Source organism: Leptodactylus fuscus, chromosome 3, assembly GCF_031893055.1.
Source record: "Leptodactylus fuscus isolate aLepFus1 chromosome 3, aLepFus1.hap2, whole genome shotgun sequence".
Taxonomy (NCBI): domain Eukaryota; kingdom Metazoa; phylum Chordata; class Amphibia; order Anura; family Leptodactylidae; genus Leptodactylus; species Leptodactylus fuscus.
Genome location: NC_134267.1, coordinates 238,571,057 through 238,597,436, shown reverse-complemented (window position 1 = coordinate 238,597,436; position 26,380 = coordinate 238,571,057). Strand labels below are relative to the sequence as shown.

General features: G+C 42.7%; 1 protein-coding gene across 1 annotated transcript; it reads right to left on the bottom strand.

Moving 5' to 3' along the window:
• Positions 1–23,465: 23,465 nt before the first annotated feature.
• LOC142198624 (olfactory receptor 2D2-like) lies at positions 23,466–25,549 on the bottom strand. Its single transcript, XM_075269653.1, has 2 exons — positions 24,650–25,549; positions 23,466–23,624 (listed from the first exon to the last, which is right to left on the bottom strand). Exons 1-2 carry the CDS (start codon positions 25,547–25,549, stop codon positions 23,466–23,468), a joined length of 1,059 nt encoding a protein of 352 aa, XP_075125754.1.
• Positions 25,550–26,380: the final 831 nt, after the last annotated feature.

Sequence of the window (26,380 nt, the reverse complement as noted above, 5' to 3'; positions counted from 1 at the left end):
TGCAATATCAATGAGACAGGGCTATAGTTGGCTTGAGAGGACAAATCAAGAGATGGTTTGTTAAGGATTGATGAGACAGTGGCATGGTCCAAGGCAGAAGGGAAGCTACCACTGGTTAGAGATAGGTTGAAGAGATGGGTTAGAGCAGGAGTAAAGACTTCATTGAGGATGAGGAGCAATTGGATCAGGTCAAGCCCGCAGGTTTTCATAGGTAATGGTAGTGAAGCGAGTTATAGGGTTAGAGCACTGAACAGTTCGGTAGAATGGCTGTGGTGGGTATGGTTCAGAGCTCACAGTATACAGTAAACCCATTGTCTTGTATAGGGAAAATATGGCTCCATAATAAGAAATTGACTTGCCATCAAAAAGTTGGGGAATCAAAGAGAAATGTATCATTATTGGAAAAACAAAAAGCAACACATGAGACAACATTAAAAATAACATGAGACCTAGATCCCCAGATGCCGTATACTGGGAGTCATAATTAATCTCATGAGTTTGCTATAAAGATCTTGTCTCTATATAAAGTCCAGGGCAATGTGGTGAGGGGCCACATAACAAGGGTCACGCCTGTGAGTATGTATGTGCTGTTACTATTCAGAGGGCTCATGTACAAGGTAGGACACGGGGCATGCAGCCTATACAGCAGTGCCAGGATATGAAGCTGTACAGTATATTGTCATATATCATCCTTGCACTGATGTACAGTCTTGTTGCACTGCCATACTGACAATGCACCGATGTACAGGCTCTGTATGCTGATGTACAGGCTCTATATATTGATGTACAGGCTCTATATATTGATGTACAGGCTCTGTATACTGATGTACAGGCTGCTTACACTATGTACAGGCTCTATATACTTATATATACTGATGTACAGACTCCATCAGACTCCATATATGCAGGTTATTGTTCCCTAGAAGTAGGGTTGAGCCGATCTTGAGATTTCAGGATCGATTTTAAAATCCAATTTTAGATAATTTTCCAGGCGATTCCGATTGTGAAATTTACTCAATCGCTGATCGGGATCCAATCTTTTCCGATCCCGATCACTCAACCCTACTTAGAAGTAATATTTCCTTATTAACTACCTCCATTTATACAGAATCCTATACAATATCCTACTTGTGAAATAGGTGATATATAGTCAGTCCTATTAATCCTCATACAGAATGTAGACAAGGCGCAACAATGCCAAAGACTTCTGGACAGAAATGACGGTTCCGGTAACTTAATATTTTGTTGCAGAACCTTTTGAGGCGATCGCTGCGATCAGACCATTCCTGTAACTGTCAATGAGACTTCTGCCCCTCTCTGCAGGGATTTTGGCGCCTCCTCATAAGCAAACTGCTCCAGTTGTCTCCGGTGTGAAGGGGCCTTTCCCAGACGCCATGTTTCAGCTCCTTCCAAAGATGCTCAATAGGATTTAGGTGCGGGCTCATAGAAGCCACTTCTGAATAGTCCAATGGTTTCCTCTTAGAAATTCTTGGGTGTTTTTAGCTGTGTGTTTTGGGTCATTATCCTGTTACAAGACCCATGACCTACAACTGAGACCAAGCTTTCTGACACTGGGCAGCACATATCTCTCTAGATTCCCTTGATAGTCTTGAGATTTCATTGTACCCTGCACAGATTCAAGACACCCTGTGCCAAATGCAGCAAAGCAACCCCAGAACATAACAGAGCCTCCTCCATGTGTCACAGTAGGGACAGTGTTCTTTTCAAGGTAGGCTTCATTTTTTCCATCTGTGAACATAGAGCTGATGTTTTTTTTGCCATAAAGTTGGATTTTTGTCTCATCTGTCCATAGGACATTCTCAGGAAAGCTTTGTGGCTTGCCAACAATTTTTATTTATTATTACTTTTGTCAAATTCAAGTTATTTCTGTGACCATTGTGGGGTTTTCTTTCATTAAACCAGGGCGACCAAGTATATGCCCAAATAAATACACCTATATATTCCAATATTGTAAGTAGCCATTTTCTCAAGACCTGTGGGCATGCGCAGTCTGCTCTGTCTAAGACCCGAGGCCTAGAAGTTACAAGCCGCCGCTGGATGAAGAGGCTGAAGATGACGCTGCTGAAGAGAGTTCTCTCGCAACATTGCGGACACCCCCAGTGCTGTCTGAGTGCTGGGGCCTGCCCCCAGTGCTACGAGAGAGCTCATTTGCATGCCGACAAGAACTGGGATTGTAGGCGAACGGCGGCACAGAGAAGACGACAAAAGATAGGAGATGAATAACCTTTCTTAAGGCTATTCCGATGTGTTATCTAGAACAAATTGTATCTGAGTGATAGGATCCCTTTAATATGTATTCCTCTAAATGTTTTTAACATTTTGGTTCTGTTTTTGAGATTTGTGACTTAGAGTTAATTTTAATTTTAGAAATATAAAAATTAAGTGAATAAATAAATTAATAATTGACCGACAATTACCAAAATAAAAATTTTGCAGTCCCAAACTATGATTTTTATTGTATCCTAACTGTAATATAAAATATGAAAGAATCCATTGAAATCACTGTGTTTGTTTTTTTGTAATTTTTCATAGTATTTTTTAAACAAAATTAGAAATATTTACTAGAAGATCAGCGATGTAGAAGTGTTATTCGAGTGACCCCCAACCGGACAATATTCACATCACAAAAACATCCCGACGATCACAATACAATAAATATTCCATGAAATAATGTACATTTTATAGATTTGGATTTCAGATAAAATTTGCATTTTGAACCTCTTGTTTGATGGACCTCCCCATTAACAGGACACTTGCCACCGAGGTCATTCTCCTTGGATTTTCCAAAAATTTTAAGATAAACCTTGCCCTTTTCTTTTTGTTTTTGGCCATCTATTTAGTAACTCTATTTGACAATGGCTTCATGGTGTTTGCCATCATCCTCAGTTCACATTTACACACCCCTATGTACTTTTTCCTCTGCAATTTGGCTTTTTTAGATTTTTTTTATTCCTCTTCGACGGTTCTAAAACTTCTGGTAGACCTCTGGTCTTCAAGTGGAAGAACGTCTCTGACGGCTTGCGGCATTCAAGTCTATGTTGGACTTTTTCTGGGAAATACCGAGAGTTTGCTACTTGTTCTTATGGCCTATGACCGATACGTTGCCATTTGTAGACCGCTCTACTATCCTGTTCACATGAGGTGGAGCGTTTGCCATCGGCTCATCGCTGTTGTGTGGATCTACAGTTTTATGACAACAGTGGTTCCATCGCTCTTGATGCCAATGAGGGCTTGTAACCCGAACCAGATCAACCACTTTGCGTGTGAAGTCCTAGCAGTAATAAAGTTGTCATGTGACAGCACTCACAGCAATGACGTTGTGATTCTATTTCTCAGTTTTTTCTCTCTTCTTCTTCCCTTTGTCTTTATTATACTATCTTACAGTTTCATCATATCTTCTGTATTAAAAATCCAATCCGCGGGAAGGTCGAAAGCCTTCTCTACGTGCAGCTCCCATCTTACGGTGGTCGTGCTCTTCTACGGGACAGCCATGGTGATGTACTTAGGACCTTCTTCGCATTACCTGCCAAACCAAGCCAAGTATACTTCTGTTTTCTATGGTATTATAATTCCGATGTTAAATCCTCTTATTTATAGTCTTAAGAACAAAGAAGTCACCAAAATTTTAATTGTAAAAAAGACACTTTCGGGGTCACATGCCGGAAGAAATTATTGATGATGGACTATTGGGTGAAAGCCTTTCAGCTGCTCAGATACGATATCCTTCCGTGCCCAATTCATTTTATTTTTGATTTAAACTACATTTACGTATGTTTGACACATGCACCATGAAGACCTTAAATAATTCCATTCACCCCTAAAGATGCCAAAAAAGTGTCCATCAGCGAAATGTCTAAACTTTTTGAACTTTAGGTGATAGAAGCCTCCTTGTGATTGTATCAACTGAGACTGAATGGCCCTGGGCCATCTGAACTTTCATTGCTGCAGCATTACTCCCTACGAGGGCTGCTGCAGGTTCCTTCACCTCAACATATTCCATGGTTTATGTTGGTCTCATAGCAAGGAACTTATTTGGAATTCAAAAAGATAGATGACATAGGCTGGTTAATGGTGTCGGGAAGGTAGCAGCAATAGTGCGAACCCAACCAGTCAGGGACAGGGACACAATGTCTGGTGCAAATAGATTTATTTGGAAAAACAACAAAAATAAATAAACCTTCACGTCAGGCACAGAATTAGCAAAAATAAAATACAGCCTTTAGTTCAGGTAAAGCGGCAAACAAAACTCTGCTTGTCCGAGCTCTAACTAAACAGTAAAAAACTAACTATACTTGTGGCTTACTACCAACCACGTGAACAAAACAAAGTAGCACAGTACAGTCTCACCTGACTCTGAGTGTGTCAGGACAAACCCAAGCGCCTCCTCTCACTCCCAGGATCTGCCTTGAAATACAGACTCTACAGCCTTATATGGCCCAGTAACGAGCCCAGGACCCACATCTGGGCAGAAGCTTATTCAAGATCTGCCCTGAACCACACATATGTCAGAAACCTGGGGCTTTTATGAAGGGACTCCAACACTCTGCCTGTCACCTTCCCACATACTCCCTCTCCCTTTGTTTGGACCTGTAGGGGCAGACATTTTTAGCCATCATACAATGGATTCTGGATAGGGGATCAGCATTCCCCTGCAGTTTGCCTTCCCTGTGTTCTACAGTGAGTTTTAGATTTTGCAGAGTCAGAAACCACCTGGTGACTCCGACGTTTATCTGCTTGGTGCAGCATCCATGTCAGAGGGGAGTGATTTGTGACCAGTGTTGGCTCAGGAGGTAGTTACTTAGGGATTCTAGGGCTCACGTAAAGGCTAAGCACTCCCTCCTTCAGCTCCATTTCTCATAAAACATTACATCTCAATCTATATGTAACACAAGTAGGGTTGAGCAATTGGGTTCGGAAAAGATCGGATTCTGATCGGCAATCGAGTAAATTTCACAATCATGTTCAGAATTCCGATCCCAATCTTTTCCAGCGGGATCGAGGTCGGAGGTTACACAATGCTGTAATTTATCTCAGGTGGTGTAAGCTTTATACAAACTTCGTTTAACCCCACATCAGAGGCGCCAGTCAAATTTTTTTTTTTAAAGTGACCAAAAGCGGCTGTTTACAGAGAATTAACTTCAACTTCTGGAATGCCCCCTCCGCCTCTTCACTCCAATTGGCCTTTACAGAACTAGTTCCCTTAGTCAGGTCTGTCAGCGAGGTTGCAAAGTTTGGAATGAACCTGTGATAATACCCAACAATTCCCAGAAAAACTCCCACTTGCTTTTTATTTAAGGGTCGGGGCCAATTTTGATTGGCTTCCAGTTTGTTATCCTGAGGTTTTATTACCCCTCTTCCTATTATATACCTAAGGACTCTCTGGCCTTCTTAGTGGTTGGCATCTGCCAGTACCCTTTGGTTAAGTCGAGGGTGGAGAAGTACCTGGCATGTCCCAACTTCTCGAAGAATTTATCGACTCTGGGCATCAGGTATGCATCAAGTTTTAACACTTCATTCAGCTTAAAAAAATCATTGCAGAACCTTATGGTACCATCTGGCTTGTGAATCAGAACAATGGTATTGGACTAGGGTTGATCCGATCTTGAGATTTCAGGATCGTTTTTAAAATCTGATTTCTGATCATTTTCCATCCGAACCCGATCCCAATTCCGATCCTAATGCAAGTCAAAGGGATTTTTTAATGATTGAAAATGGATTTTAAAAACGATCCTATTCAGTACACAGCGTGAAGTCCAAAAATTGAAGCGTTCAGTTTTTGGACTCCACGCTGTGTACTGATTAAAAAATCCACAGGCTACTTAGTCTCCCCTGGTGTCAACTTACCTGCACAGAACCGCTGTCGCTCCCCGTTCTGCTCGGTCCTCTCCTATGTCATTCACTCACCTACCATAGCTACCAGGTCCATGGCCACGCTTTCAAATGGTACTTCTATGATGGGTAGGATGGTTTATGGACATATAGGAAACTCCTTGTTAGCCCCTGGATACTGGAGTTCACCATTTACCACCTTTACAGAACATCGCAAGCTCCAGCATCTCGGGAACTCCATACTGACCTTCAGCATCACCAGCTAACACAGACAGACTATTATCACACTATAGAACAGAGACTTAACCACGTCCACTTTGTGACAGGCTGTGCCAGAGGTAGGTTTTTATGGTGACCTCTGCAATAGGATACTCTCTAGTTTCACCATGTTTGCACAAGATCTCAATAGTTTGTCACTGGACAGTGCAGGATTGACCAGTTCATGGTGCACCAGGGTTACCAGGCTCCCAGAGTCCAGGAGAGCAAGTACAGCATGCCCTGCTACAGTCATAGTGCATATTTATAGTTCAGTCACAATTTCTGCCAAACAAGTGGGTTGGAGCAAACAGGGTTACCTGACTGGAACTGCTACAGTTCATAGGCTAGTTCATGGCATCACCAACACCTGGGGCAATATGGGTCTCCATTTTAAGACCTGAGCTTAACATCTTCAGTCCCAGCTCTCTGTTTCCCCTCTGAGCGTCCTCTCCTCACAACCTCACAACCTTTCTGACCCCCACAGTAGTAAGTGCACTCTTATCCACCTTGGAGTAGTAGATCCAGGAGCTGTCTGTAGTAGCTTCATGGTGGTTCATTATCATTCCACCAAATACACCAGATGATCAGCTGTTGTCTCACTTGTCCAACCCAGTGATGAATCTTAGGTGGAAGAGATCTGATGTACTGCTCAATTATCACTCTCTCCACCATCTGTACTGGAGTGGCCTCCGCAGGCTGAAGCCATTTCTTTACCATATAGATCAGATCATGCATTTGGGAATTGGGGTCGGAGACTCTCCAAGAAAGGTCAGTGGTGTACATGCATATTCACAGTGAGACGTGCCAAAATCTCTTCTCTTAGTTTGGGGTAGTCCTTAGCCTCCTGTTCAAATAGGTCATAGTAGAACTTCTAAGGTTCCCCAGTGAAAAAAGGTGCCACTTAGAGATGATCGAGTACTGTGTGGATCAGCCAATCCGAACAGCACGCACCATAGAAATGAATGGATACACCTGGTACTTCCGCTTTGATGGCGGCCGGCCGCTTAACCCCCCGCGTGTGTCCATTCATTTCTATGCGAGCGTGCTGTTCGGATCGGCTGATCCGAACAGTACTCGCTCATCTCTAGTGCCACTACATCAGCCCCCTTTGGCAATTTCTCTCACTTGTCGTCTGTGGACATCATCTTTTCCAGGCAACCTGTATGGCAGCTTGTGCAGAGGTTTGTACCGTCTGGGTCTCTCTTGCACCAATATACTCTCCCCCTGTCCTTTGGTTGACCAAAGTCTTGCTGAGCAGTGTCAGCTTTTGTATAAGCAGCAAGTTGCTGCTGTTGCCTCTCAGCTTCCATCTGGGCTTGTTACTGCTGTGACATTTGCTGCTGCTGTAGGATGACCTGCCCAAACTGTTTCACAAAGTCCTCCATGTTGGCAGTCTCCTTATTAATCTCTCCTTCAGCCTTCACCCAGGACATAGGCGAGGGAAATATGTGTTTGCCTCTTTAATACTGTTTAAATTGGGTTGCCCACATCCAAAGCACCTTATATGGGGAAGGTATTTTGGTAGCAGCAGTGGTGAAGACCCAACTAGTCAGAGACAGGGGCACAATGTCTGGTGCAAACAGGTTTATTTGGAAACACTGCAAAAAAAAGCACAGGATAAGCAGAGATATAATACAGCCTTAAATTCAGGGCAAAACGGCAAACAAAACCCTGCTTGTCCGAGCTCTAACTAAGCAGTAAAAAGCTAACTATACTATGGCTTACTACTAACCACTCCTGTCAAGACAGACCCAGTGTGTCAGGACAGACCCAGGTACCGCCTCTTGCTCCCAGGATCTGCCCTGAAGTGCAGGCTCTGCAGTCTTTTATGACCCAGTAATGAGCCCGGGACCCACACCTAGAGCTGAGGTATATTCAAGACCCACCCTTGACCACACATAGGCCAAAAACCTTGGGCTGCTATCCCGGGACTCCAACAATCTGGCTGTCACTTTCTCACAATGGACATGGTCTACTGTGTGGTGGCAAGCGACTAGTTATTATTGGAATAACCAAGAACTGGGCAGATCATAACCAAGACAGTCAAAGATCCAATCAATGGGAAGTATTTAAAGCTACTTTTGAGTGGCAATGCACAACTACAGATGTAACAACACGACACTCGTCACCATTTTGGTAGACCGATAGCATCTTGCTGACAATGTACCTGAAATACATTAGGTTAGGATTGTATATAACACATACAGAACTTGCCAAAAAATACCAACTACTTTTGAATATCCTAACTACAATGTGATCATTGTCCACTAGTCATATAGCAATATTCTTTTATTTTTTGTAAACTGTATATTGTGCTGAACTGTATGAAAATACTCTTGAGATTAAGTATTTTTCTGTAAATTTTTTCACCAAAATTATTACTGGCCGTGGGGAATTTTAAAGGATAATTTTCTAAATTGGATAATAATGCCCTTGTTATCAATGAATAATACATTTGCTCTTTCGATCCGGAGGGAAAAATGTCTTATTATAATAACAAAAATAATAGAAAAAAAATATGTAAAGAAAATTATTAGATCCAAAATCTCAAAAATGATAACTTTTAGTTCAGTGTAACATGATATTGGTTTATAATATTAAAATTCTAATACTTGATTCACCATCAATGCAACTCATGTTTTGTTTTGGATCAACGTATTCTTTAACAGGATAAATGAGTTGACATTTGTTTCCTAGAATCATCACATCGTAGCGATTCAGAAATCAATAGTCCCTGGGTTCCTTCTTAGTAGTCATGTTGACATTTTGGGACATCATTGATTAACTTCTGGTAAGTAGTTTGGCTTAAGCAAATACTGGTTTTTGACAGCATCCCCTCGAATTTTGGACAGTTCCTCATCGAATCGTTGTTTCATGTCAGCTTACTCCTCCTCCTCCTCCCACATTTTCATAGACATTAATCCATGAACCATATGGCAGAGACCATTGGGTTCATGCTAGAAGCGAAGCGCACGTGATCGATGATGCTGAACTAAGTCTAAGCCTCAAAGCCTCAACATCTTGACCAAAAAGACGACCCCCATTGAAATCAATGGGGGTCGGTGAGTTGTTTTTTCCGGGAGCCATTTGTTCTGGCACTCGGAAAAAAGAAACAAGATGCTCATTCTTTCATGTGGATTTGCCTCACGACATCCGCCTGAAGACACTCCTTTCCGACTAGGCTGACTTGGTCTAGTCCAGAGCGGAGTGCGCGACTGGATGCCGGTGTACTGCACCATCATCCAGTCGCAGCAACCCTCAGGTTCCAGACCAAAAAAACCCTTGTGAACTTACCCTAACTCCTTACAGCACAGAATCTCTATGATGAAGAAAGTTGTAGCCTTTACACATTATGGATATCCCCTTACCGTAATAATGGGTCTACTTATAAAAATCCACGTCGCAGATTTGGGCGTGGAGTTGGCAAAAACCGCACGGAAAAACCACTAGTATTTTTTACAAGGTCCATACACTGTGCTGGAAGAAAAAACTAAACTAAAAAAGCCTCAAAAAACGCTCCAAAAACCCATTAAAGAACCATTTCCTTATTTCTGAAACTGATTTTTTCCTCGCCAAAATCCTCGCCAAAAAAATCAGTGAGAATGTACCCTTAGTGATCACCAGAAGCCTATGATGTTACCCTGGAGGTCAGAAGAGGCTGGAAGATAACCATGATTATCTGGGGCCAGAGTGACATCATAGCCCCAGGGGACTACAGAGGCCCAGTCACAGGCCCCAGAGGACTATGGAGGCCCGGTCACAGGCCCCAGGGGAACCAGAAGCCCAGGGGAGGAAAGATGTGTTTCGGGGTTCTTTCATTTACTCGTACCACCTATGGGTCTTTGGTTATAAAATATATATATATATATATATATATATATATATATATATATATATATATATATATATATATATACACACACTCACCGGCCACTTTATTAGGTACACCTGTCCAACTGCTCGTTAACACTTAATTTCTAATCAGCCAATCACATGGCGGCAACTCAGTGCATTTCGGCATGTAGACATAGTCAAGACAATCTCCTGCAGTTCAAACCGAGCATCAGTATGGGGAAGAAAGGTGATTTGAGTGCCTTTGAACGTGGCATGGTTGTTGGTGCCAGAAGGGCTGGTCTGAGTATTTCAGAAACTGCTGATCTACTGGGATTTTCACGCACAACCATCTCTAGGGTTTACAGAGAATGGTCCGAAAAAGAAAAAACATCCAGTGAGCGGCAGTTCTGTGGGCGGAAATGCGTTGTTGATGCCAGAGGTCAGAGGAGAATGGCCAGACTGGTTCGAGCTGATAGAAAGGCAACAGTGACTCAAATAGCCACCCGTTACAACCAAGGTAGCCAGAAGAGCATCTCTTAACGCCGCACAGTACGTCGAACTTTGAGGCAGATGGGCTACAGCAGCAGAAGACCACACCGGGTGCCACTCCTTTCAGCTAAGAACAGGAAACTGAGGCTACAATTTGCACAAGCTCATCAAAATTGGACAATTGAAGATTGGAAAAACGTGGTCTGGTCTGATGAGTTTCGATTTCTGCTGCGACATTCGGATGGTAGGGTCAGAATTTGGCGTCAACAACATGAAAGCATGGATCCATCCTGCCTTGTATCGGTAACGGTTCAGGCTGGTGGTGGTGGTGTCATGGTGTGGGGAATATTTTCTTGGCACTCTTTGGGCCCCTTGGTACCAATTGAGCATCGTTGCAACGCCAAAGCCTACCTGAGTATTGTTGCTGACCATGTCCATCCCTTTATGACCACAATGTACCCAACATCTGATGGCTACTTTCAGCAGGATAATGCAATGCCATGTCATAAAGCTGGAATCATCTCAGACTGGTTTCTTGAACATGACAATGAGTTCACTGTACTCCAATGGCCTCCACAGTCACCAGATCTCAATCCAATAGAGGAGCATCTTTGGGATGTGGTGGAACGGGAGATTCGCATCATGGATGTGCAGCCGACAAATCTGCGGCAACTGTGTGATGCCATCAAGTCAATATGGACCAAAATCTCTGAGGAATGCTTCCAGCACCTTGTTGTATCTATGCCACGAAGAATTGAGGCAGTTCTGAAGGCAAAAGGGGGTCCAACCCGTTACTAGCATGGTGTACCTAATAAAGTGGCCGGTGAGTATATATATATATATATATATATATATATATATATATATATATATATATATATATACAATTCTGGGTGGCAAACCCCAAAAATGTTTGGAAAGTTTGTTAAGAACCCGGCTTGCTATATGATTCATGTAATTAGTAGATTCAGAACGCTTTGTAATACCAGGGGTTCCCCAATTCTGTCCTGTTCTTAAGTCCTATTAGGGAATATTGAAGTTTTAAAAATGGGTCTCCAATGTGGACCCTGAAGATGTTGGGAATTTTCATTAACTGTGGTGTTACATTTAGAGAGGTCACATTGTATTGGGTTTTAACCATTAATCACACTCATTTTAAGGATTCACAAGCACAAGTCATTTCTGACATACTTAGGCCCCTTGCACATGCAGGCGGCCGGCTGTGAATGGAGCATGGCCGCAAAATCGGATAGGCATAGGACCTGTCCTAAGTTTTGAAGCCTGGACTGTAAAAATTAATGGGTCTGTGTGCTATCCAGGAAAAACCTTGTCCTGTGCATGGACTCTTATACATAAGTCATTGTAATAGTATTAGGTCTAGGATGGATCCCAGTTCAATTGCTGGGATTTGATGTTGGTTTAGAATCACTTACAATGGTACAAGTACAATCTGACAAATTTGTGTCTTCATGAAGGTTAGACTTCTTGGTTTGATACGATTGTGTGCTCTGTCAGTAGGTAGGAAATGTGTGGTATGAATCAAGTATTTTTTTTTCTGACTTATGTGACCTATGACAACAAAATTCTTTATGGCCTATGAACATATACTTCTAACAAAAAAAAGTGAGCGCATCCGCAGCAGATACTGTTTGGAATTAGGCATAAAAGGACAAGACAACAATATGAATGTTGAGACTGTATATAGGTGAACTGAAAGCAAACATAATAACTAGAGATGAGTGAACAGCATTCGATCGAGTACATGTTCAATCAGATATCAGGCTGTTCGAGATGTTCGATTCCAGTCGAACACCAGGTGGCAAACTCACTAAAAATTCGATTCCCCTCCCACCTTCCCTGGTGCTTTTTTTGCACCAATAACTGCACAGGGGAGGTGGGACAGGAACTACGACAATGGAGGCATCGAAAAAAGATCGGAAAAAGTAATTGGCTGGCTAAATCAGGTGACCTCCATTTTATACCAACAGTGGATTTAATATCCGGTTCATATGTGACTAAGACAGGGATAGATCTACAGGCAGAGTTAGCTAGGGATTACCTTTATTTAGGTGGGAATGTTATTCACCCAGCTCTTTGGGGCTCTATCTAGTCGGGATCCCTGTCAGCTTGTGATGTGCGGGAGCTGACTTTTCCCATAGGAATGCATTGACCAGCGTTGATTGACCGAATGCCATACAGAGTACAGCATTCAGCCAATCAACACTGTTTCTGCAGGAGGCTCGCCTGTGAGGAGGCGGAGTCTAAAATTGGACCAGAATGGAGACTGCTGTGGACCGATCTTAGACTCCGCCTCCTCCAGCAGAACCGGAGATGCACGGCCAGCACTGCTACACCGGAGATGTGAACCCTGCTGCACACTCAGCTCTGCTTCATCAGAGATGCGCTGAACCCTGCTGCACACTCAGTTCTGCTGCATCAGAGATGCACTGAACCCTGCTGCACACTCAGCTCTGCTGCATCAGAGCTGTACTTGTAATACAGATAGGAGTAGGAGAACTACAACCAAGTTTAGTCTGATTTAATCAATTACAGACAGACTAGTGATATAAATCATAGATTGGAGTGAGGGAAAATATCTATTGTGTAAGACTGATTGCAGCAATAGCAGTATGGACAGAGGACAATTAACCCATTCATTGCCAATAACCTAATTTTGTCTAAGTCTGTTTTGCAATAGATCAGTTTAATATGGCCACAGATTGTTTAACATAGTTTTTACTGACAAAGTCAGTCCTGTTAGCGAAAAATATTTTCTGAAGTTTTTTGGGGGGCAAGAGCTTGTTAAATACTGTGGGGAAGGTAGTTCGGTAGCAGCAATGGTGCAGACCTAACTAGCCAGAGACAGGGACACAAAATCTATATCAAAGAGTTTATTTAGAAAAAAACAGTAAAATAAATAAACCTTCACGTCAGGCACAAAATGAGCAAAATAACAATACAGACTTAACTTCATGCAAAAAAATGTGAAAAAAAACCCTGCTTGTCTGAGCTAGAGATGAGCGAGTAGTGAAATATTCATTTTGAGTAGAGCCTCAATATTCGACTACTCGATCGAATATCGAATCTCATTATAGTCAATGGGAAAAAATGCTCGTTTCAGGGGAAACCACTATTCGACTAAAGGAGAGTCACCAAGTCCACGAGTAGCAGGAGGAAGTGTTTAAGAAGAGCGAAGTGCAGTTAAAGCACACGTACCCCATAGAATATGGACCGGTTCACATTAACGCTTGCCTCCTGTCTGGAAGGAGTCCGCAGGAGGACTCCCCCGAACGGAATATCAGCGCAACTGCAAGCGCTGTGCAATTAAGCACACGGACTCCATAGCATATAATGAGCTCTGTGTCCTGGCCACGCACTGCCTGCATGAATCATTCATTCAGTCAGAACCAGCCCATACTCGTCCTGCAGAACTAGCATTGATTGGCCAAATGCTATACAGTGTATAGCATTCGGCCAACCAACGCTGGTTCTGCAGCAGGCTCTTCTTTGCTAGTCGAGAGAGCTGGCAGCTTGCAGTTATGTGGGAGCTGACTTTTTCTCATAGGAATGTTTTGACCAGCGTTGATTGGCTGAATGCTATACAGTGAAGACTGCTATACCGCAATGAAGACTACTGTAGTCCAATCTTAGACTCTGCCTCATCACAGACGAGCCTCCGGCAGAACCAGCATTGATTGGCCGAATGCTGTACACTGTATAGCATTCGGCCAATCAACGCTGTTCAATGCATTCCTATGAGAAAAAGTCAGCTCCTGCATAACCGCAAGCTGCCAGCTCTCTCGACTAGCAAAGAAGAGCTTTGTGGTTCAGTCACAGTTTCTGCTGAAAAGGCGAGTTGAGTAAACAAGGACACCCGCCTCAAACTGCTACAGTCTATGGGCTCAGTCACCAGGGACCAATATGCAGCTAGATGACCCAGTTCATGGCACCGCCAACATATGAGATTGTATGGGTCTCCATTTTTAGAACTGGATTTAAAGTTCAGTCCCCGCTGCCTGTTCCCACTCTGAACGTCCTCCCATCCTAACCTTCCTCACCCACACAGTAGTTCTTACAGTCTTAACTGTCTTGGGGTAAAAGGTCTGGAAGATGACTGTAGTAGCTTCTCAGTGTCTCAGTGCCATTTCACCAAACATACCAGATGGTCAGCCATTGTAGGTCCCGCTTGTCCAACCCAGTGCTGAATCTAAGGTGGAACTAATCTAGTGTATTTGTCCAGTACCACTTTCTCCACCATCTGTTCTGGGGTGGCCTCCACAGGCTGAATTCATTTCTCACCGAATACATTAGAACATGCATCTGGGAGGGGGGTGAGACTCTCTGCGAAAGTCTAGTGGTCCACTCTCCCATCACATACATGCATGTTCACCTTGAGACGAGCCAAGAACTCAACTCTCAGTTTGGGGTAGTCCTTAATCTCCTGTTCACACGGGTCATAGTAGATCTTCTGAGGTTCCCCAGTGAGGAACAGTGCCGCTACATTGCCCCACTCATCTCTTGTCAGTTTCTTTCACTTGGCAACACTCTCAAAAATATGAAGGTATGCCTCCATGTTGACTGTGGATGTCATCTTTTGTAGGGTATTCTGCACTGCAGCTCAGGCAGCCGTCTGTAGCTTCTGAGTCTCTCTTGCACCAAAGCCTTGCTGAGCAGTGGCAACTTTTCCATAAGCAGCACGTTCATCTCCTGCTGCTGAGCCTGGGCTTGTTGCTGTTGTAAGATGACCTGCCGAAATTGCTTAACAAAATCCTCCATGGTGGCGGTCTCCTTTGTAATCTCTCCTGCAGTCTTCACCCAGGACATTGTGTATGTCTCTTGAAAACTGTTAAAATTGGGATGCCCACAACTGAAGCACCATATGTGGGGAACATAGCTCAGTAGCTGCAATGGTGCGGATCCAACCAGCCGGAGACAGCGCCACAAAATCTGTAGCCAACAAGTTTATTTAGAAAAAAACTGAAAAATAAATAAACCTTTATTTCTGGCACAAAATGAGCAAAGAAAATAAAGATTTATCTTCAGACAAAAGAACATGAAATAAAACCCTGCTCGTCTGAGCACTAACTAAACAATATGTACTAACTGTATAGGTGGTTTACTACCAGCCACATGAATCAACAAAAAGAGCACAATATGGTCTCGCCAGACTCATAGTTTTAGGACAGTTCCAGGCACCTCCTCTCAGCTCCCGTACCTGCCCTGAAGGGCAGGCTCTGCAGCCTTTTATGGCCCAGTAATGAGCCTATGACCCGCACTTGGGCTGCAGCTTATTCAAGACCTGCACTGGATCATCCATATGTCCGAAATCTGGGGAACATATACTATGACTCCAGCACCTGTCACCTTCTTACAATACATACAAACAGCCATACTAACAGCAAATGCTCCTTGTTCATTATTGCTCAAGTGTTTTTATTTTTGTTGCTCAACCAATAAATAGTCTCACAGATTGTACTAATCAGAAAAGAGGGATGCTGTACTTCCACCCAGTCTGCCATAGGTACCACCCAGTGGCATAACTAGGAATGGCGGAGCCCCATGGTGAACTTTCGACATGTGGCCCCCCTGACCAACGCCGAAGACCCCGACCGAATACCCCCTGTGCATTCCTGCAAGCACTATTATGCCCCATAGTGGCCCCTGCACACAGTATTATGCCCCATAGTGGCCCCTGCACACACTATTATTTGCCCATAGTGACCCCTGCACACACTATTATTGTCCCATAGTGGCCCCTGAACACACTATTATTGCCCCATAGTGGGCCCTGCACACAGTATAATGTCCCATAGTGGCCCCTGCACACAGTATTATTACCCATAGTGGCCCCTGCACACAGTATTATTGCCCCATAGTGGCCGCTGCACACAGTATTATCCCCCATGGTGGCCCCTGCACACAGTATTATCCCCCATAGTGGCCCCTGCACACAGTATTATCCCTCATAGTGGCCCCTGCACACAGTATTATGCCCCATAGTGGCCCCTGCACACAGTATTATTACCCCATAGTGGCCCCTGCACACAGTATTATGCCCCATAGTGGCCGCTGCACACAGTATTATTTCCCATAGTGGCCCCTGCACACAGTATTATCCCCCATAGTGGCCCCTGCACACAGTATTATCCCTCATAGTGGCCCCTGCACACAGTATTATGCCCCATAGTGGCCCCTGCACACAGTATTATTACCCCATAGTGGCCCCTGCACACAGTATTATGCCCCATAGTGGCCGCTGCACACAGTATTATTTCCCATAGTGGCCCCTGCACACAGTATTATCCCCCATAGTGGCTCCTGCACACAGTATTATTGCCCCATAGTGGCTCCTGCACACAGTATTATTACCCCACAGTGGCCTCTACACACACACTATTATTGCCCCATTGTGGACAAACATGTACAACTATTATACTCTGAAAATAATAATCAGAGACCCAGGGAAGGATACAAACATAAAAAACACTGTTACTTACCTATCCATGTCTCCGATGCAATCCCTGTTGCTATCAGCCATCTTCAATGACATATGGCATGTCAAATGACCTGAGCCTGCCTTGCAACGTCACGGGCAACACTCAAGTACGCCGTAGCCTGCCTGGAGCACGGAGAGGTAAGTAACAATGTTTTTTTATGTTCTCTTACCTCCCCTGGGCCTCCGATCATTATCCCTGGGGGTCTGAAAAGACGGCCATATTAGTTTAAGACAATTCCAAAATTGTTTGGTTTCATTAAAATCTGAACAATTTGGAATATTCAGGTCTATTCCGGTTCTTTGCAAATTGAATCACCCATTTCTACTTACTACCACTCTATATAAGATTGTCCAACACAATCACAACCAATTCAATGAAGTTAATACATTTTGGGGTATCTGATTCACAACCAAACTCTTAATTTAGATTGGAAATCCTTCTATATCTCGAGCTTCGATAATACTTTTCTAAATGTCACTTTTACATCCCGGTTGTTCAGGCTGTAAATAATAGGATTTAACATTGGCGTTAATATCACATAAAAAACTGAAATGTATTTCTCTTGATTTGAAGAGTACATGGATGAGGGCCCGAAATACATAGTCATTCCAGTGCCAAAGAATAAGACCACCACAGAAATGTGGGAAGTACAAGTAGAAAAAGCCTTCAACCTTCCGGCGGAGCGAATCTTCAATACAGAGGCTATAATACAAGTATAAGATATAATAATGAACAAGAACGGGAGGAAAAGTGAAATAAAACTGGAATAGAAGATCACAAGCTCACTCATGTAGATTTTATCACACGCCAACTTTAAGACGGCCAGAACCTCGCACATGAAATGATTGACCTGGTTTGGATAACAGAGAGGTACGGGCATCAGTAAAGATGGAAGAACAAATATAATAAAACCCAATAACCCAACAAATGCCGTCAACCAGTAGCAAATGCTCCATCTCATCAGAACCGGATAGTGAAGTGGACGACAAATGGCCAGGTAACGGTCATAAGCCATGACGGCCAGAAGAAGACATTCTGTACCACCAAACAGAAGTATGAGGCAGAGCTGTAAGGCACAAGCACCGATGGATATGGAATGATTGGAAGACAGCAGATCGGCCAACAATTTTGGCATGACAGTCGAAGAATAAGACAAGTCCAAAAAGGATAAAATGCAGAGGAAATAGTACATGGGAATGTGTAACTGAGGGCTGTAGAAGATAACGCATATAATGAGGGTGTTACCAAGAAATGTTATAAAATACACAACCATAAATATAAAAAATAGCACAGTGTTTGTCTTAACATTCCTAGAAAAGCCCATCAAAAACAATTCGGTGGCCAATGTCTGGTTCTTGATGTCCATGCTATGGAGAACCTGTGCAGAACAAGAGAGGTAAATTGTCAATGTCAAGTTGTTCGCCAATACATCATCATAGAAAACTCAGATCTATCTAACTTTCTATTTGGTTACTATTAAGTGATACATTCGCTAAGGTTGTCCCAACTGGACCAATCCAAGGTCATTGTGGCTTCTAAGGTTCTCCCACAACCCACACCATATATAAACAGAGCTCTTGGTTCCGCACCATCACACAATCCAAGAACTTCACTGAGACCCACAAATATGAACCTGCAAGGATTTTAGAACTATAAGTTACAAGATACATCTTCATTGGTCCACAAGTATGTGTAAAACATCTTCATCCACCACCTAAAGTTCAAAGTTGTCCAATGTATTAACTTTTCAATGTAGATAGAACGCTCCAAGAATAATCCACACAGCAGCCATGAGAGGAGGGCAACAGAAAATCAAGAGACCTAGCCCCTTTGTCCCGAATGGACAACATTGGCCTTTACACCCTTTAAGGACTTGGGTGTTGCAGGCAACACCAATGAAGCACCATGCTGAGATCAATTTTGATTCTGGCCATATTTGTCATGGCATCCTCATGGTTGATAAACCGTGATATAAATTTTGCCAAGATGATGACATTAGCACTGCCACTCTGAGCAATGATATTAAATAATGGCAACACTACAACATTGTAAATTAAACCTTTCCGTTCCACCATCGCAGGGCTGGAGTCACTATAGAGATAAAAGCTCCCGTCTAGTAGAAAATCCTGTTTGGACATTCTTGAGTATATTGGGTACAATAAACTTGCATCTATATAATGTCCTACAAGGGAATATTATGGTATGAGTTGATAATTGATGGTCCCCTTGGATAAACCACTTAAGAGCCCCAAAGATGATCTACTACCGACTTCTTTGAATAGTTTTTGCAAAATTGATTGACCTTATGAAGAAAGACACCACATGTTTGGTTTGAATGTAGTCTTATTGGTAGAGTTGGGAGAACCTCCTAAGGTTGAGGGTCCACGTTGCGGAAATGCAGCTTTTTTTGTTGCAGATCTTGCTGTGGTTTTTTGGAGCCAAAAAGTTTTATTGGGGTAGGTCCAAGTGAGGTGTTAAAAAATATATAGATACTCACCTTTCTCACCTCTTTTAAGTCCCCTCACAACGTTCAAGGTTCTCTCTCCAGCTCCTTGGTGATGTCATGTGCCGGGGTAACCTCTGATTGATGAGATTAAATGACCCGATTAAGAAAAAGTGAACATTTTATAGGGGCCCATAATAACACTGATAATACGTTTAAGGATATGCCCACTATATCAGTAGTCTTAATCTCTTACAGATCTACAGGTCCTATGCTGAGTTGCATGAAAAGTGGACAATAGAAGATCGGCAACGAGTGATTTGGAGTGATGAGACGGAAGACAATGGACTGGACTCTGATGGGTGCAAATGGGTCTGAAAGAAACAAGGGAAAAGAAGGCCAAGAGACTGAGAAATTGAGGGAACTGTCAAGTTTGGTGGAGGAAGCCTGATGATATGGGGTTGTTTACTTGACGTTGGATACTTGATCAGGATCAATGGTGGTCTCAATATGTGAGTGTCCTACAAGTACTCGGTATGACATGATGACATAGTGTTCCTGCAGGACAAAGACCTGAAGCATAGGTCAAGATTAACGAAAAAATGAGTCAATGACAATGAAGTAGAGGTGCTGGATTGGCCCTACAGTCCCCAGACCTCAACTCAATGGAACACTTGTGGGTAGAGTTGAAGAAAAAGCTGAGTGAGTCGACCAGAATACACCAACATTGGGAACGTGTAGATCAGATTTTGGTGGAGACATGCTTAAAATTTTTGGGCAGTGTTGAAGAAAAACCAAAGGTGAATTTACAAAATACTAACAAAAATAATAAAATTTAAAAATTAGATTTTTAGGAGAAAAACAATAGAAATACAATTACATGACAAGATTCTGCAGAATTGATCATTGATCATAAATAGTTACAAGTCACATTTATATATGAGATAGCCAAGATTTCTGTCTATAGAATGATGGGTGTCTCACGTTCCAAGCTGTAGTGGATGGTGAGCTATTGAGCCTGAAAGTCACAAGGTCAGAACATTGTTACCCTTTTGCTTGTTAGTATATCTATAATTAGATACAATGTCATAGAATATCATGGATGACACAGCCTGGCATTGTGCGAGTCACGCCATCTTTCATCCGTGCATTGGGCTGCGTTACAGGACTGAGAACGTTTTATATCCAGGTATAAACTCCAGAGATTAATTATTCTTCTGTATCATCAGACACTAAGGAGAAGATCGGCAATTCTTAGGGGACAATTAGAAATGATCATCTGATATTTCTGTGGAAAATTCTAGTTAAATAAAAACAAAACAAAACATGGACGCTTTAACAGATAAAGGGAATGTCTCCTCTGCAATGTCAGTTTCATTCATTAGAATATATATATATATATATATATATATATATATATATATATATATATATATTTTTTCAATTCAACAGTTGCAACCATTTTGGAGGCATACGTGTCTGTATCCTCTAGTTAGTGCTTTCTCATAGTTGTAATCAATGGGAGATGATATACAAAACGTGCTCATAGAGTAATACAACCTCTTCAACCTCTTCTCCCAGAGCGTGAAAATGGTCTAATCATATTGAGATGACTCTGCTGACCCTTCAATCTAATTATAATAATATCACTCTACTAACTCTTCTCTCTAACCATAATGAGATGACTCTCCCGACACTACTGTCTTAAGAAAATTAGATGACACTGCTAACCTTCCCTATTAATAATAATGAGATGCCTCTGCCGACCCCTGCCATCTAATGATAATGTCGTTCTTCTTTTATGTAGGTTGTGAGCCCCACATAGAGCTCACAATGTACACTTTTTCCCTATCAGTATGTCTTTGGAATATGGGATGGAAATCCATGCAAGCATGGGGAGAACATACAAACTCCTTGCAGATGGTTGTCTGCCTTTGGCGGGATTTGAACACCAGTACTCCAGTGCTGCAAGGCTGTAGTGCTAACCACTGAGCCATTAATGATAATATTATGAGTCTGCTGACCCTGCCCTCCCAATGATAGTAAATGATACGGCTTACCCTTCCGTCTAATGATAATGAGTTGACAGAGCTGTGTCTGTCATGTAATGAGAACGAGATGAATCTGATGACTCTGCTCTCCTAATAATAATGAGATGACTCTGTAGACCCTGCTTTCTAATGATAATGAGATGACACTGCTGACCCTGCCATCTAATTATAACAATATGACTCTACTAACTCTTCCCTCTAATCGTAATGAGATGACTCTCCCGACACTACCGTCTTATGAAAATGAGATGGCATTGCTAACCTTCCCTATTAATAATAATGAGATGCCTCTGCCGACCCCTGCTAGCTAATGATAATATTATGAGTCTGCTGACCCTGCCCTCCCAATGATAGTGAAATGATACGGCTTACCCTTCCGTCTAATGATAATGAGTTGACACAGCTGTCATGTAATGAGAACGAGATGAATCTGATGAATCTGCTCTCCTAATAATAATGAGATGACTCTGTAGACCCTGCTTTCTAATGATAATGAGATGACACTGCTGACCCTGCCATCTAATTATAACAATATGACTCTACTAACTCTTCCCTCTAATCGTAATGAGATGACTCTCCCGACACTACCGTCTTATGAAAATGAGATGACACTGCTAATTTTCCCTAATAATAATAATGAGATGCCTCTGCCGACCCCTGCCATCTAATGATAATATTATGAGTCTGCTGACCCTGCCCTCCCAATGATAATGAGATGACACAGCCTTAATAGTCTTTATTTAAAAAGCATTGGCACATTCTGTATCAGTGAAATGTTAAGGAATAAAAATACAGGGGCGAGGACTGGACACTGACCGTGATAGCTACCTGACCTTGAAACTCCTGCCATTTCTCCTGAGACTGACACTATATACCTGCTCTGATGGGGAAGTAATTCCACCACAGGCCCTCCTGGTCCATCCTGCCTCTCAAGACCCACTATAGGAACAGGGGAACTCCCTCTGTATCCCATATGTCTCTGCTACATTCGCTATGGGCTCTTGGCCTCCATCCCCCATCAGGCTTCACTGCTCTGCATTGCACTACCTTCACAGTGGACTCATCACTCACAGGCTAACCTCTTTGCTCCCTCCTGTGCATGCACTACTCTGAGCTTACTATCTCTGACAGAGCCCCCAGCCATTTGCCACCTTAGCCTCTGGATCCTTTCACCCACTGGAAGACCCTTTTCGGCAGTGGCCACTAAGCAGGATTACAAGGACTTAGTTGATGAAGTTAAGCAAAAGTGCAGCAGTGCAACTGGACCTGCACCAACTCGCTGACAGGGAGGACACACTTGAGACCTCTCAGGATGAAACATGGCAATATATCTCACAGATGAAAGAGTTGGTGTTCTCATAGGCTGAGACCATTAAAGCTATGACCCATCATTTTGAGGATCTGGATAATAGAGGACAGCAGCACAATATCAGGGTGTGGGGTCTCCTTGAGGCTACTGGAGAGAAAAAATTGAAAGTTACACTAGAGGCCATCTATAAAATTATCTGGGCAAACCAGAATATCATTGCATCAAGTTGAGTAGGTCCCACAGAGCTGTGATATGTTGTGTGTAGGACTTTGAGCTTTAAGAGGCTATTTTGTGCTCCAAGAGAGACTTTGACTTTGATTCCACTTAAATTCAGCTGTATCCTGATCTCTTATGGATTACCTTGCAAAAGAGACCCCTTCTGTCCACTCTGCAGGTCCATCAGCTGCCTTACTGTTGGGGTCTCCTCTTTGTCCTTACAGCTCGAAAGAATGATCACATGGCTTCTATGAAGTCCTATGCTGATCTCCATGACTTCTGTGCCTTGGGCATTCCTAATCCCTCTATTCAGGACTGGGAGATGGCTGCTCTACCTCATTTCCCCCCACCAGTGTGGAAGACTGTCCTGCCGAATCCACACTTAATCCCAGATACTTTCACCTGCAACATCGGGGCTTTCTATGCTGACTTCTCCTGACTTTAGTGCTGGCCTATTTCCACGCTTCCATGGCTTTTGTTTGAAGCTCTGCTCTTGCTTCTAAGTTGTTGCCCTTACTCTACTCTAGGCTTGGTTGTTCATTTTTAGTGGATCTAGTTTTGTCTACATGGCAGGGGGTTGCTGGAGGTGCATCTTGACTAGATGGAGCTGGTTCTTCCTCCTTCCTTGGCTGGGTTGCCACAACCTCATCTCCCATTAGGAAGAGGCCCTGTGGTGTCTAATCCAACAAGATGCCTTCTAAAAACCTTAATTGACCTCCAGGCTCAAATGGATAATGGACTTCAAAGTGTTTCCAAAATGGCCTTATACCCCTTTCTAGATTAATGGGCATCAACAATTACATCTATAGATAATTTATGATGTCTTTGCTCCTTGGCATGTTGTTAATACAGACCTGAAAGCGCTAGACAAGTTGCGGCAGGCTCGTTTTGGTCCAATTCTGATGCAGAATCGGGACCAAAATACGCCATTCCATGCCCCGTGTGAACTAGCCCATAGAACTCTATGGGGAGGAGGTTTTTCCACGTGGATTCTGAAATGGATTAAGCAACAAAATTCTCACCGAAAAACTGTGTGAATGGACCCTTACTATATGACTTTTTGGTTATTTCCCCATAGCAGTCAATGTGTTCATAGACTTCTTGATTGCCCAGCTATAGTATAACTTTGCTTTATTATTTTAGTCTTTGGACATCTATGACATATACTTAGGATAAATGGTCATGGAAGATGGGCGGCCCCTAACCCATGCCCTACCCCTAGAGGTGACCCTTGCCTGCATCCAGGTGAAGAATGTCCAAAATGGTGGTCATTCCTGTGTGCAACTCTGTCCACATTCTTCTATGGGAGGTACAAAAAGCCACGTTAGCCAGAACTTGTATGGCATTTTTTTAAAATTGGTCATAAATAGGGTTAAGCGATCGGGATCGGGAAATATCGAATCCCGATTGGCGATCGAGCAAATTTCATGATCGGGATCGGTTGGAAAATGATCAGAAATCGGATTTTGAAATCTCAAGATCGGCTCAACCCTAAAAGTGTCTTTTCCCATAGAGAAGCATTGACTAGGGTTGAGAGATTACCGATCGGGAAAGATCGAATCCCGATCGGCGATCGAGCAAATTTCACAATCGCGATTGGCTGGAAAATGATCGGAAATCGGATTTTAAAATCTCAAGATGGGCTCATCCGTAGTTATGAATTAGTAAATAATAAGACATATTAAATGAAAACAAATCTTACAAACAGTTTTCTACTCGCATCTTTAACTTCTTTGTTATTCAGACTGTAAATAAGAGGGTTTAGGGATGGACAGATAATATAAGAAAACAGGGATAAGTATTTTCCCTGACTTGTGGAGTATTGAGACGATGGACTAAAGTACATGGTCATTGCTGTCCCATAGAATAAAATGACCACAGTAATATGGGAAGTGCAGGTGGAGAAGGCCTTAGACCTTCTCGTAGAGTGAATCTTCAGTACAGAGAATATAATGCAAGTATATGAAGCAATAATACACACAAAAGGGATTAAAAGACCTATAAAACAAGTAACAAACATCACAACTTCACTTAAGTAGATATCATCACAAGCCAATTGGATGATGGCGAGAACCTCACACATAAAATGATTGATATGGTTTGGATAACACAGGTCCAATGGCATGAAAAGTGGTGGAATGATGAAGACCAAGAAGCTCACCGTCCACACTGAGGCTGTCAGACGAAAACAATTGCTCCACCTCATCAGTATCGGATAGTGGAGTGGACGACAGATGGCAAGGTATCGATCATAGGCCATTAGAGAAAGGAGAAAACACTCCGTTCCTGACATGAGAAGTATGGTGTAGAGCTGTATGGCACAGGCATCGAGAGATATTAACCTACGAGTAGAGAACAGGTCCGTGAGCAGTTGAGGCACAACAGTTGTTGACATACTCAGATCTACCAAGGATAAAACACAGAGAAAAAAATACATTGGGGTATGTAAAGTGGGTGATGTTACGATTAAACTCATAATAAGAAGATTTCCAAAGACGGTCACCAGATATAGCCCCAAAAACAGCAAAAACAGCAAGATGTTCACTCTGAGATCTTTAGAAAAGCCTAAGAGAATAAATTCATTGGCAATCGTCCAGTTCATGGTGGTCATCAACTTGTAAACAGAGATAGGTTACTGTTTATAGAAGACACGAGTCAAGCAGGTTATCAGGACACTTCATTTCCGAAGAACTAAAGACAGTAACAGAAGAAGATGGCTAAAATGGTAACAGCTGAAAAAAACTGCCGGTCCCACAAAAAACAAGCCCCAGCAACAACAACAACAACAAATGCACACGTAACATAGATATGTATTATTGATTTGCTTTTTTCTTAAGGGTATGTCCAAACGTTGTGTTTTTGTTGCAGTTTTTGCTGCGGTTAGAGTTTGGCTCAAAAACATTAGCTCGCAATACTGCAGCAAAATCTGCAACAAAAAATAATGCATTTCCGTAATGTAATGTAATGCTAAGTCTGCATCATTGTTGTTGCAGATTTTGCTGCGGTTTCTTAAGCCAAAGTCAGGAGTGGCTCGTAAAGGAATGGGAAATACAATGGACGCGTTTCCCTTCTGTTATATCCACTTCTGACTTTGGCTCAAAGAACTGCAGCAAAATCAGCAACAAAAAATTTTGCATTTCTGCAACCCAGGACCTCAGCCTAAAAGTGGTAACACATAAAAATAACGGTATGACTTTAGGAGGCGTCGTACAATGAATCCCGCAGTGTGACGAGGTTTTCACTGTAAACAGAGACCAATTCACGCACAATATCTGTCTCATCCTGAATAACACAACCCACAGCTCTTGTTACATCTAATCCAAACGTGACGCCTCGCACTTTCATTTATCTACAATACCGTCGGCAGTTGGGAGCCGACAATTACTCCCTCTTTATAAGACAAAGGAAGCATCTTGAGATCAATTACTTGTAC